Consider the following 14,397-nt stretch of genomic DNA (forward strand, 5'->3'; position numbering starts at 1 on the left):
GACAGAGTTCTTTACAAATACCCTATTGCAGACTATATTGTCTAAATATCTATCCCCTGAGACTGAAAAGTTATCTGCCCCCTACACCTGTACACCTGAGTTTTGGTCCAAATTCCCTTCATATGACAGTTACACTATAGGTGTGCAGCCAGCTTGGCCTTCATTCATTCCAGTGCCACTTTAAGTATCTGAGATTGGTGTGAAGGTGGCAGGAGATTAAGTTTAAAGGATGTGTTGCAGACTTTGAAAGAAAAACAACCAGAGTTCTTCAGCGTTCATAATAGGTTGATGCATAGCTAAATCACAAAGGTTTTCTGCAATGTGCTTTCTGTAGGATCCAAAAGTGTGAGTCCTTGCAAAGAATTGAAAGCTCAACTTCAAAGGCAGGAAATAACTGGGCTAATTTGTTCAGCCAGTTTGTCCAAGGTGGTGGTGTATACTCTATGTATGAAGATCACAGATTTATTTTTATATTGTACTTGATGTGATGTGAAGCATAACTGTGTTTTAAAATGAGTATATGAGTGGAAATACCGTTGAAGTATTGCATTTTTGCAAAATGTACAAACTTGCACAGAACTGCTACAACTACGTTATGATATATTTCACTCTCCGGACAAAATTTCTTTCTGCGTGCATTTTTAGGTACATTCCTGTATTACAATCAAAGCTCAGATAGATGAGTGTATGCTCCATCTAAATTTCTCTAAAACATTTTTTGACAGATGATTTATTTGACTAAAACAATTCGAACAGTTACAGAATGTAAACTTGTATGCAAATTTTAGTAAAATGATTTTATAAAATTCTAAAAGATACTGAGCTAGTATCACCCAGATCTACATTTTGTACATTCTGGCTGTTTTTCCTTTAGAAGTAGCACAACATTGACAAAATTAAGGCCATCATTAGAATAACCATCACCGTACACATGTATCTTACAATTCACTAAACATTACAAAAAAACTGTACAATTTACAACGAGCGGGAGCATGCTTCTCAGGTGCCAACAGGACGGACCCACCTATGCAAATATAGATTTAATTAACATCTGAAATATGGAGTATGTTTGGCTGTCTAGCCATTGGAAATGAGTGGTAAACACATCAGGCCATCTATGAGTGCGATCATTTCTTTAAGCCACGACTTCCTAAATTCATTGTTTATAAAAATACGTCTATACCCTTTCGCACTGATCAAATGGGATGCATGGCCATCCTTTTCTTACTGATCAGGAGCACAAATATATTGTCATAAGCAGTAAAACTGTGCAGCATAGATATGGCACTGGAAACGAAAAGCTGTCCTCACTTATCACACAAATCCTTTACTACAGGGAGGACTGTTCAAAATAGAACATGAACTAAGTGCTAGAAATGCACAGACTCGTACTGGAACTCCAACAAACTACATAAAAGAAACAACAAGACTTGATACAAATAATACAAAACAAATGAAACATTTTTTTCGAAAAGCACCGAGAACCCTACTATTCTTTCATGTTGTGTCTCAAAATCATCCGGTTCGGTGTACTGACCACTGTGGCATTTGAATTCATACTCATGAACATACAAGTAGCGATGGCTAGTATTTTCTAGTCGTAAGGGACATTTTATATTCAGACCACCAAGACATTATAGAAAATATTATCAGTAATTCAAGGTAACATAACATTACACCATAGAAATCTAAATATGGGATGGCCGAGAAGAGTTAAAGCAATCTTAACCAGCAAACTAGCTCTGTGAAGTGTGCCTCCACTCATTTACTCGATGAAAGTAAGTTCACAGAAAAGCAACACTATGGCAAAGTTAGCACAGTTAAAATACTTTACTAAAGATCCCCATATAGTGCATGAACATTTCACAGTGCTCCTTAATCCTTGGATTATACCACAGTGGTGGCTCGGTTTTCAAGACTATATATTTACATTATCAAATCAGACGATATGGTAAAGGTGCAACCATTCACTAAATTGATACAAGGCAATGTAAGTTTAGTTGGTTACCAATGCCTCCAATAAGAAAGCACCTACTAAAATGTATTAAATAAGTAAAATTATAGTTACATCTTAAAAGAATAACAATGGATAATTGTTATTTTTTTATAAAAATATACAGCCTTTGTCCTTTCTAATTGGAATCTCGGCCTCTTCATCAAGCAACAAAGAAAGTCGATGAAATTGAGCCAACTGTTTGCAAATATGTACTAAAACTAACATATTGAAACCTAACTTTTAGGCTTCATTCTTGTGTGTAGTCATCGGAGACACCAAATAATATATTTTTGCACATGGTTGAATCACGAAACGTCACATCCAGGAGCCAACATGCAGCAGAATGTCTCTTACCCTGATGGGCGGAGGCTTTTGCCATTGATGGTAGCGGCTGGTGTCAAGCAGCACCACTATAACCGTCCACTGAACCAAGCACTACTTCCAAAGCACTGATCCTTACTGCATGCAACCACCTGGCCCTAACTGCTCACCTTTACTTAATCAAAAGTGTGCTCCAAAGCACCTACAATTTGGTAATATCCATGGCCAATTCTAGGTCCTCTGAATAAATTATTGTTGCTTAAGATTTCCTCAGACGATTGTGAATATTCTTTGGGGAAACAAACTCAGGGTTTTCATTAGAACGCTGTTATAGTGTAAGCAAGACATACATTGACACATGCAACACTTTCACTAGAACATGTCAGCAATGCCTTTTGTGGAAACACAAATAAAATATCTCCCTTAAATCTATCTTTTGTGCAATCCTGAGGAATGTCCCGTTTGTCTGCTGATATTCACTTGGTGCTCTCAAAGTGCATGCTGCATGCACATATGGTTAGGCCATCTTTATCATAGCTCTTGCTTGCTTGGCGAAGGACCGTCGGCATCGTGTGGAGTGTGACAATGATCTCAAAGGAGGCAGACGAGTGATCATGATGTTTACAACAGTTCCAAAATGTAAGAAGTCAGGCACTGACGTGATTCAACTCTGCAGCAACATCACAAAATACAGACATGCTGTCAATGTTCCAGATGACCACAAGCATAGTCCACATTACTGGAAAACACTCCTGAATTTCCAATATGGCACTTTGATATGATATCCGTCATCTTTCATATTTCCAAGACAATCCAAGACAAAAACTGGAGTCTTTTCCTTGACCTCAAATCTCGTTTGTACAGACTCAGAAGTCTACGGGAAGTAATGGATGGCTAACCCTCTACTCAGTCAGTAGCATGGAGCATGGCTCTGCAGAGTACAGCTGTATAACTACAGCACTGAGCCAGGCCGTCACCAAAAGATCTGACTTTCTTCTCCTTTCCATTTCAGTTCTAATGGACAATCCACGTACATATCTATACATCAGTTTCTATCCGCAGCCTCTCCATGCGCTGGACATTACGCTGAACGACATTACGGTTGGTGATCTCTTTCGCACATGCTTGAGGGAACCACCCCATCTCACTGTCTCGTATCCTTTCACCTTGGTACCAGCCTGCAATAAAAAAAACAAAGAAATATATATTAAACTCCAGGTACTAAACTAAAATACAATTTCTTGGGAGACGTTCTTTGGACTATCACCGGAGATTAACAATGAAGCACTGAAGAACTGATCGTTTCATAAACAGCAATTCCTTTGGCATCCCCCTCCACATCAAATTCCCATATATCTTAAGGGGACTTATTCAGTTCTGTTTTATTACTGGGCATTTGCATAGAGCCGTGTTTGACAACTGTGCTCATGACCAAGAACACAGATCTCATTCCTACTTTGAGCTAAGGCATTATGATCAAGCGACTGGAATTATTTCACAGGGAGGATCAAATTATGCAACAGGTCTGACAAAATTAATGTGCAAGAAAAGGGAAATAATGTGGGTTGAAACAGCACATTTTGTGATAACATTATTTCATTAGTTTGACATTTGTTAAGACGGCGAGAGCAAAGGTTTCACCTTACTACTACTAAGTTAACACTCAAGTACAGCAATAAACTGAAAGTTGACCAGTCAACCTTTGTGAAGTGCCGTCATCTGCAGGGTAACACCTATCACAGCATTTTTAGTAACTTTTGATCAGTTTGAGAAGGAATTTTTTCTTTAGTTATCCAAATTATGCAACAGATGTTGGATTAGGAGGCAAATGCTGAAACATAGAAAAATGCGGAAAATGCTGCCATTCCATTGGCCATGCATTATGCCTAGATGTTCTTCATTCTCCTTCTTGCCAAACCCTGCCAATGGGATCCCTGTCAACTTTCAAATAGCTGCTGGTCTTTTTATTTATAGTGTGACTTTTGAATTATAAATCATCATTAGACATCATGGCTCCTTTCCTCGTTCTTGCAGTCTGTTAGATTATGAATGCTACTAATATTTCCTTCACAAAGTCCATTTCCATTCTTAAAGATATATTCGCTTCATAAAGTGTCCTTCCCAACACCGTGGCCTCTCGGTCATTGCTCTATGTACTGCTCTATGTCCCTAAGTGATGCAACTACCCAAGAAACCTTCTGCAAGCCCATTTTTTCTTCCACTAGCTCCACTTGTCTCTGGAACAATACCCAACCTCTTTTACTCACAACTGAAGACAGGAGGAAGTTGTGTTATATCTAGTGCGAGGCTCAATAGAGTGAGGCATAATTAAGTGTTGGTTAAGAGGCATGATGCATAGTGCCGCTATGCTGGTGGAAGGCTGTGAATTAAAGCAGTGTGCTCCCAGTAGTGGGTGCATACATACCAACATAAGTAATGGGAACTGCAGAAAAAAGCTAGAATATGGTAGCTGAATATGTCCTACCTCAAACATCCATTTACTATTTTCTTCTTTAAAGAGCACTCAGAGACAAATGAAAGGCTAGGCCTCTTCATGCTCCTGCTCTAAACATAAGCAATACTTAAACAATTTCCCCTGACTTTGTCAGCAGATGTGATTTCTAATCCTTCTGCCCTGTCTGACAAAATAGTACCTACTGTCTTCTTGGCTACAAGATCATGCAATATCTGGTCTCACCTCGCCTACGTAATATTTGGTCTCCGCTTGCCTGGTCAGGAGCCGATTCACAAGATACCCACCACATTTTATACCACCCCACTCTTCTAACTTTTTTTAAAACCATTTTTTATTATTTTCCCCACGAAAGACAAATATGCATTAAACAGGTTTATGTATAAGCATCATTGGGAAACCCGGTGCAGGGCCACTCCTAGGACCGTTATAAAGACATACGGGAATCCAGCCAGTGAATGCAAACAACAGAGAATGAACTTCGACAATTTCCATCTGACCCCAGTTATAAATAACCATGTCATAAGAAGTGACAAAGAATGGCATGTTCATTGATAAGCCTCCATTCAGGGGCCGCAACCTTTTGGGAATTTCATATGACAGCCTCGACCCCACTGCTGCAACTTGCAGCGACAGTAAGGATGCTTCCCTGGAATGATTTATATGTGGAATATCAACTTCGGAGATGATAAACATTTTACTTATCAACATACTGTTTCCAAGCTGACACCAAGTACAAGATTTACTTGACCACAAAGACCATCTTCTGGTTCAAACGGGTTGAGTTGTGAAAGAGGTATTTCTCGTCATCGTGGAGCTTTGGGTCTCAAATAGACTCTCATGCAACTAACAGCTTGAGCTCTGAAAGTTTTCCTATAAACACAATGATTAGGTTTTGAAAACCCCCGTTTCCTGAAGGTGGATGTATCCAATGGACCAAGCGAAAGGTGACTGAATGATTTGAAGAGCGGCACAAAAGCTTGACTAGATACCAGGAAACAAGATGTTCAGAAACCTGCGCACTAGAGAATCATAGGAGCGCAAATCATCTGATCATACTGGCTGGAAAAAAACATCCTACGGTAAGTAAATGAGGTATTGCGAACTACTGATGAGGGATGAATAAGTACAAGCAAACTGATGGATATGATATTAGCCATTTCAAGGACAGCTCCGAGAGCTTAGAAGGCAATCAGAGGCGAGGGGAGAACATCCAATGAGGGATCAATGGAAGATAGCGAACAGGTGAACCAAAAAATACGTTCTAGAATAAAAAAGACTAGTCGTGCCGGCCCCAGTTACACTGTTTTCAGTCCCAAAAGAGCAGTGTACACAGAAGATGGGTAAAGAAGAAAATGAAAATCTCAATGTGCGTTCTCACGACTTTCTGGAATCTGAATGAGTGAAAATGCAAACTTTCTAAGCTTGCCAAAGTAACTACATCTGAGAGGTCCAGAGCTACTGCCCTTTCAAAGATGGTGTCATATGAAATCTTATAATGTATTGTTAGATGAACAAGTCACTGACAAACACAGAAGCCAGATTCTTAGTTTCAAGCGAGGTGGGTGGTACTATGAAATATTTAGAGTGGTGCCCTGAATGTAGCTTGCACCAGGACAGTGATGCGGTGCTCCGGTGAGTGTTCATCGCACACAGCAAGCTACTGCGAAGCTCATCAAAATGGAGGAGGGAACAGATTCAGGGCACGAATGTGGAGCCTGAATTTTCAGTCACAGAGGCAGATTCCTCATCAACACCACTTAAACAGACAGTAAATTTGTCCTCAAACTAGGCCTCAATAAGAAGGATTCACAACATGTAGTTTTACCACTGTGGGATGGCTACATTGTTGATTTAGGAGAACAAAGGGTGGTCTGTTTATCATGGTCATCTATGGCACTGGAGTGTGTTAACAGGGGGTCTCATCACATTTCAGTATAGACTGGCAGGGTGATTCTGATATTTGCTTAGCAGTACTGCATGACTTCCAAAGATATAGTGGAGCCAAGCCAAGAAGGTAAAATCTGACATCATGTTTATTTCCTTGTACACCAAAGAGAGAAGGTCCAATACATTCAAAAATTCCGAAAATCCAAAAGGTAGTGCCGTGATTGGCTGGATGCAAGAATAAGTGGGAGTGTAGTAGGTGAGTCTGATGTAAAATATGGGCCCCTGGCTCTAGTTGGTAATTGGCGCAGCTGGCTCCAGTGCATGCACTGAACTGTATAAGCACCACCGGGGCTTGCCCATTATTAGCAAACAAATCCATGTGAGGAATTCACACATGTCTACATTTCCAGATAGTGCATGAACAGTGGTGTGCAGCAAACAAGAAGTGGGAGACATTCAGTGCATGCCGCAATAGCTATTTGCTCATGTTTCATTATAGTAGCTTGCACACAGGCAAATGTAATCGCCTCATCGACATGGGGCTACATCGCCATACTAATGAAGATATGCCCAACATTGAAAACTTGTTGCATGCAATAAATAAACACAATCAGTATTACAAACAGGGGCCTTGTCACCTCCTTCTATAGTACGGAAACGCAGCCCATGCAGTGCAAACCGCACTATCCGCGCCAGGGGGCTGTTTTCTGCAATGAGCCTCCAGGTGGGTCTCAGGTAGGGCAGACTGTGGAAACTTCGGGAAAGCAACAGCTGCAGGAAACCTGTGTGGGGGCATGGAGATGGAGTGGCAATTGGGACCGCCCATTCATGACCCAGGCTACCACAACCCTAAGTGGAGGCCTCACACTATGCTGGGCATAGTGAGGTCAGTCCAGCCATATCACACAGCCGTGCAGCTCCAGCACTACAGGGAAGTGTGTATATCGTCAGGAGACACTATGGAGCTCGGTCAGAGATAGAACAAGCGCACCAGACACTAGTAGCAACTAGAACTACACTCATTACAACTAGGGGTTTCAGGGAGTGTCATGCTGATGGGTCAGGAGTTATGCTAGAGGTGGGAAGGTAAAGAATGAAGCTGGTTAAATCCCTAACACCAGAGAAAGACTAGATGTTTAACTACATGCCACCAGTAAAACACCACAAATGTAATAAGTGAGATTTTGTTTTTCCTGTGGGAACCTGTGAATGGTTAAAATACTGTAGCAATGAGTCATGAACAAACCGCCAACCTTCTGCAGAAATGCATAAGCAGTAAGCCTCTTACTGCCTCTAAAACTTAAACGTAATCATTCCTCCGAGCCCAACTCGTCCTCATCACGTTCCTAGTCATGACCTGGCTTAATGGGCTCCAACAGCACGAGGCGCTAGATACATTTCAGGATGAGGGTGGATAAAGATGCCTTTTATAGCGGTAGCAAGGTGAAGAGCCAACCACAGAGGAGAGATAAAGGGCAGGAGGAGGAGTACTTCATTTTAGGATTGGGATTGGGTTACCCACCACTGCCTCCTGGGTGAGTCTGCATCTCATGCAGTAAGTACTGTGACGAAGTGGGGTGAGGAGAGGATGCTGGTGGGGTGCGCAGTTCCTAATAAGCCAAGCACCACTGCAGATCGACATACACAGGGTGCAAAATCTGCTGTACCAAGATTGTTGGGACTGCAACAAGAACGTGCATTAAACTGTATGCGTTCGAAATGCACTCAAACAGATCCTTGCACCCTTGTGAATAAATGAGTAAATATATGAGGCCAGTCCTTCCGCCAATACCTTCAACAGAGGATTTTCACAATAGAAACAAAACTTGGTGCAGTCAGAGGTGTGTGTGTGTGTGTGTGTGTGTGTGTCTGTGTGTGTGTGTGTTTTTTTATAAGAGGCACACATGCTTGCAAGTAGTAAATATACTGGGTGGAAGTGGCTTGGCAGCAGGGCACCCGATCTAGGTTGGAGGATACAGTGGTTTTTTTTTTCTGAGGAGTTAATTGTCCCATAGAAATTTAGTAGCTTCTCATTCCTGGAAGGGAAGTTTGATCTAATCCCCTCAGAGGACCTTCCAGCGAAAGTATTTTAGGTTTCAAGCATGGGATTTTTGTGGCTATTACTAACCGATGTGGCTCAGCAGCCGCCCCTGCCAGATTACTTCCAGAGAAAAGAGTTTGGGCTGGTGTTCAACCAAAAGCTTCAAGGATTTTTTATTTTATTTCAATGCAGATCCCACCCAGGGTGCAGCGCAAGGACAGATGTTCATCTCGCCACTTAACCAAAGAAACTTTGCAACTAATTGGAGAAAATATCAGTTTCCAAATGCGGATTACTCTGTGGATCTGACATGTTTTGACAATTAGTGCCCCCCCCCCCACCCCCCCCCACACACACAGCTGAGTGGTAGTATAAATACCACTTTCTTACAGGAAATTAAGTGTCATTCTTCAAGTTGATAGAGATTATAACAGCGAGGAAAAACGAGGGTCTAAAAATGCAGCTGGACACAAAGGTTAAATCTCCTTGAAATTGATGGATTCTAGTCTATTAGTTAAAATGGGAGGGTGGAGGAGAATGAAAAGGAGCTAGAACTTTCTTGAATAACCAGCACTGGCAAAGGCAAGAGGTCTCGTCTATGCAAAATCTATTGGATTTGTCAATGTGTTCTTTATCCATGTGGTACAACAGCGTGGCTGCTGTGCTGCATGGAAATAAACAAAAAATGTTTAAAAAAGAAAACAAAAAACGCTATGCCGCAGTCAATGCTGGCCGCGTTGTACCATTTAATTTTTTTTTTTAAAAAACATTAAACCATGCGGCACAGAAGCTGCGCTACTGTACAAGATGGCAAAAAACATTGACAAAGCTAAAAGATCTCGCAGAGGTGAGACCTATTAGCTTTGTCAATACTTAAGTAAAGAAGAGCTGACTGTGTCATAGTGCTTTTTTTCCTGGTGCGAGTGGGTGGTGGAGGAAGGGGCAAGCAAAAATGGTGGGGTGGGGATGGGAGGACGGGGCAAGCAACAATGGGGAGGGAAGGGGGCAGGGGTACTAGTCAAGCTACGACAGGGAGGGTGGCAGTGGGACGAGGCAAGCAACAAGATGAGGGGTACCGAGGGGACAGGGAAAATGACTTGAGGGGGGTAGCTCAAGTACACAAGAGGTAGAGGAGAAGGGCAATCAACAATGCAGGAGGGGGACCGGGCAAGCAATCACGTGAGGGGGATGAGCTGGGCATGTGCCAGCAACAGGGGAAGAGAGGACGGGGAAGGAGGAGGTGAGATGTCCTCTAAGCACATGCAATCTTATGGAATGCTGCAACTTGAAATAAGAAAAGTATCTACGGATGTGCACAACCAGTGGAAGGACACTGCCTCAACAGACCTAAAAATAGCATTACAACAATATATTTTGACAAAAGTGAATTGCTGTTTGAGCATTTATTTAAAAGGACATTTGTAGGATATTCCACACTGAGTTTTAAATAATTATAATTTATACAATTAAACCACCCACTTCCAAAACATATTTTAAAACCATATGACTGAATGTGCAATAAAAAAAACACAAACTAAAGACAACTGGGCCTGAAATTCTATTAATGAAGAAGTATCCCAAACCACCAAGAAGAACTTGCTAAATGATACTGTGATGATATTCTGTTAAACAATTGGTTCACAGAGCAAATGGTGGACCTCAGTCGCTATGGGTGAGGGTCCATTCTGCCACAAAAATATTACGAAAAATGTGCTCCTAAGAGCAGGGCTACTTGTTGACGGTGAAGAAATCCATCATATGTACATCCTGTACATCCTCGGTCACCCAGTCAAGGTGGCGACTAGTTACAAGGCTGTGGTGCTCCTTTTTGGTTGAGCCTAGGAAAACGACCTCTTGGAATCAATCTGGACGCGCTCGTGCGTGTGTTTTTTTTTGTGTGCATTTTTCCTATTGGGCGTTGCGTGCGAAGACAGCACGCAATTGGGCAAAGGCGGGTGTATGTCCCACCTTTCCCAGGAAATGTATCCGCCCACGGCCTATTGCTTGCGGTTACGAGCAGCGGCGCGCAGTGTGCCCATCTGTTATGTGTCAGATGTCACACGAGCACGCGCGCACCGTGAAGCTCGCATGTAGGTGACTTGTTTAAGCATCTACTCAATATACACAATCATAAATTAACAAGTGGACACCCCAACTGCAAGGTTACTACTTTTGATAGACTTATAATCCTGGAATTGACAATGCAGTTGCTTACCTATCCAGAATCCCTGACCACAAACACAAGAGTACCACGAAGATGTGACTAAACTGTAAGAACAAGCAATAGTGAATGTGGAAGCTATTTTAAGGGTTATTTACACTGTAGAGGTAATCCAAGTAGAGGTATGGAAGTTTCCAATATGGTACACAGGGAGAAGAGGATGAACATACTTCTGGGACAGCAAAGACGGAACTATGAAGCTTAAGTGGGAAAGTCTGGGCTAATAAATGTACGACTAGAGGTGACAAAGGAACAGTGGCGGCCAGCATGGCTCACACGTGGGGGGAGGGGGCGCAATTGCACATAATAATAAAAAATGTTTTACTTACCTTGCCACTGGGTCCCGCGTCTCAGCTTCTGCTCTCCACATGGAACTGGAAGCACAGCCAGGCCCCACTGACCAATCACAATGCTACAATGCAGCGTTAGGATTGGTAGGCACCCAGGCTCTCCTGACCAATCACAACGCTGCAATGCAGTGTTGTGATTGGTTTTGAGAGTCCTGGTTTGACTCTCAACCAGGGAATGGGGGCCTGGGCATGTTCTCCACCCAGGTTGTAATGCAGCCTGCATGGAGAATGGGGAAAGTGTGAATGACTGGTTTGGGCGGCCCAATAGGGCTGACCAAACAGTCATTGTGCACTTGGGAGTGGGCAATCCACTACTCCCCTGCCCTGCTCCGAGAGCAGAGCAGCCCCGCCCACCCGCTCGCAGGCAAGGCAGCAAAAACAAAAAATGATAATAACGGATGGTTATGAATATGCTACTTACCAGTATGCATCTGTTCTTGGCATGTAGGGCTGCTGACATTCATATCTGTGCATAGATCGCCGCCTAGTGTTGGGTCCGGATGTTTGCACGTTGTTGTCCTGGAAGAGTCTTCGAAGTATCCTTGGATAGGTGACTCCTCCCCTGGACTACAGTGCGCATGGGCATCCTCTCCATCCTCAGATTGTTTTTCGCCATTGTGGCAGTGATGGAGTAGATACAGAAAGTGATGACCATGCTTACAGTAATTCTGAGAGCTGCAGCTGCTACAGGCGCCGGGGAGGAGGGAGGGCGATATGAATGTCAGCAGCCCTACATGCCAAGAACAGATGCATACTGGTAAGTAGCATATTCAGTTCGAGGCATGTGGGCTGCTGAATTCATATCTGTGCATAGAATGTATAGCAGTGCCCTCTATTAGCGGCGGCTACCAGTGCCAGCTGCAGCGGTCTGAAAAAGGGTTTTGAGAACAGCCTGTCCTACAGCTGCCTGCTGTTTTGACTGCACATCTACACAATAGTGTTTGGTAAACGTGTGTGTAGTGGACCAGGTGGCTGCTCTACATATATCATGCAGGGGAATATTTCCTAGAAAAGCCATGGAGGCCCCTAACTTACGTGTTGAGTGGGCTCGTGGGGGAATAGTTAATGTGCGTTTTGCCTTTTGATAACAAATTTGGATACACTTAACTATCCATCTGGCTATCCCTGCTTTGGAGATGGCGTTACCTTTGTGGTGTGGGGCAAAGGCAACGAACAGTTGTTTTGTCTTCCTAAAGGGTTTGGTCCTGTCGATGTAATACATGAGGGCCCTTTTTACATCTAGTGTGTGGAGTGCCCTTTCCGCGACAGTTTGTGGGTTTTGGAAGAAAACGGGCAGTTCAATAGTTTGATTCATGTGGAACTGCGATATTACCTTGGGCATGAATTTGGGGTTGGTACGTAGTACGACCCTGTTGGCATGAACCTGTATAAATGGCTCTTGAACTGTTAGTGCCTGGAGTTCACTAACTCTTCTTAAAGAAGTGATCGCTACCAGGAAGGCTACTTTCCAGGTGAGGAATTGAATCTCGCATGAGTGGAGAGGTTCAAAGGGTGGACCCATCAGGCGTGTGAGGACCAGGTTGAGGTTCCACATTGGAGCTGGTGGGTGGCTTGGTGGAATAACTCGTTTGAGTCCTTCCAAGAATGCTTTGATGGCAGGCACTCTGAATAGAGAGAGGTGCTGCCTGGTTTGTAGATAGGCTGATATTGCGGTCAAATGGACACGTATAGAGGTGTACGCTAGATTGCATCGGTATAGGTGTAGGAGGTAACAAATGATGTTTTGGATGGATGCGTCCAGCGGGTTAATGTCATTATTAGCGCAGTAAATAACAAACCTTTTCCATTTGGCTGCATAGCAAGCTCTTGTAGTGGGTCTTCTGGCCTCCTTGATGATGTCCATACAGTCAGGTGGCAGGTTGAGGTAGCCAAACTCTAGGACTTCAGGAGCCAGATCGCCAGGTTCAGCTGTTGCGGATCTGGGTGCTGAATCTCTCCATGGTTCTGCGTCAAATGCGCGGGTTTGATCCGCAGCCTTTGATGCGGCACCACGGAAAGTTCGAGGAAGGTGGTGTACCATGGCTGGCGTGCCCACGTAGGAGCAACTAGGACAAGTGTCAGGGAGTGTTGTCTGAGTTTGCGAGCCACCAGCGGTATCAATGGTGCTGGGGGAAAAGCGTACGCAAATCTGCCGGACCAGTTCATCCATATCGCATTGCCCTGCGACTGCGGATGTGGGAACCTGGCGGCAAAGCTTTGGCATTTTGCGTTTTCGCTTGTGGCGAACAGGTCTATCTCTGGATGACCCCACTGCTGGAAGTACGGCTGGAGTACTGATGGGTGTAACTCCCACTCGTGCATCTGGTGGCTGTGTCTGCAGAGCAGATCCGCCATTTGGTTGTCCTTGCCGGGGAGGTGTTCCGCCATGAGGAACATGTTCCTCTGAATGGCCCACTTCCACATGCTCTGAGCCAGATGAGACAACTGTGGAGAGTGCGTCCCTCCCTGCTTCTGTATGTAGTACATTGCGGTCATGTTGTCCGTCCGGATCAACACGACCTTGTTGCACAGATGTACTTTGAATGCCTTCATGGCTAGGAAGATTGCCATCAGTTCCAGAAGGTTGATGTGCATTTTCTTCTGTTGTGTCGTCCATAGTCCCCTGCACTGTGTAGTGGAGTACATGAGCTCCCCATCCCTGGAGAGACGCGTCTGCTGTCAGTACTATTTGTGGAACAGGCTCCTGGAACGGTCGACCCTTGCAAAGCTTTTGTGGATTCCACCAATGCAGAGAGTTGTATGCCCGACCGCTCACCAACACTAGGTCTTTCAATTGTCCTTGAGCCTGATTCCACTGACGTGCCAAGCACTCCTGAAGCGGGCGCATATGTAGTCTCGCGTGTGGGACTATGAAGATGCAGGAGGCCATCATGCCTATCAACTGCATGAACACTCGCGCCGGAAGGGAGTGTTGAGGTTTGAACTTTGAAATCAGCATTTGCATGCTGTTGATTCTCACCAAATTCGGCTGAGCTGTGGCCGCCAGAGTGTCTATAGTCGCACCTAGGTACTGTTGTACGTGTGCGGGCTGTAGATGGGATTTTGGGTAATTTAGTGAGAACCCCAGACTGTGAAGGAGGTGAA

The 14,397-nt window shown here is 43.8% G+C and overlaps 1 protein-coding gene across 3 annotated transcripts in view; it reads right to left on the reverse strand.

Moving 5' to 3' along the window:
- Nucleotides 1-580: 580 nt before the first annotated feature.
- Nucleotides 581-14,397, reverse strand: part of ARHGEF16 (Rho guanine nucleotide exchange factor 16) — a 267,432-nt gene continuing 253,615 nt past the window's right edge. For all 3 annotated transcript variants that reach the window (XM_085609144.1, XM_085609149.1, XM_085609136.1), the window contains exon 15: nucleotides 581-3,495. In XM_085609144.1, coding sequence (XP_085465270.1) covers nucleotides 3,356-3,495 — 140 coding nt within the window. In that variant the 3' untranslated portion in view covers nucleotides 581-3,355. The remainder of the gene's footprint in view (nucleotides 3,496-14,397) is intronic.

This window comes from Triturus cristatus, chromosome 1_2 (assembly GCF_964204655.1).
Source record: "Triturus cristatus chromosome 1_2, aTriCri1.1, whole genome shotgun sequence".
In the NCBI taxonomy this organism is placed as follows: Eukaryota; Metazoa; Chordata; class Amphibia; order Caudata; family Salamandridae; genus Triturus; species Triturus cristatus.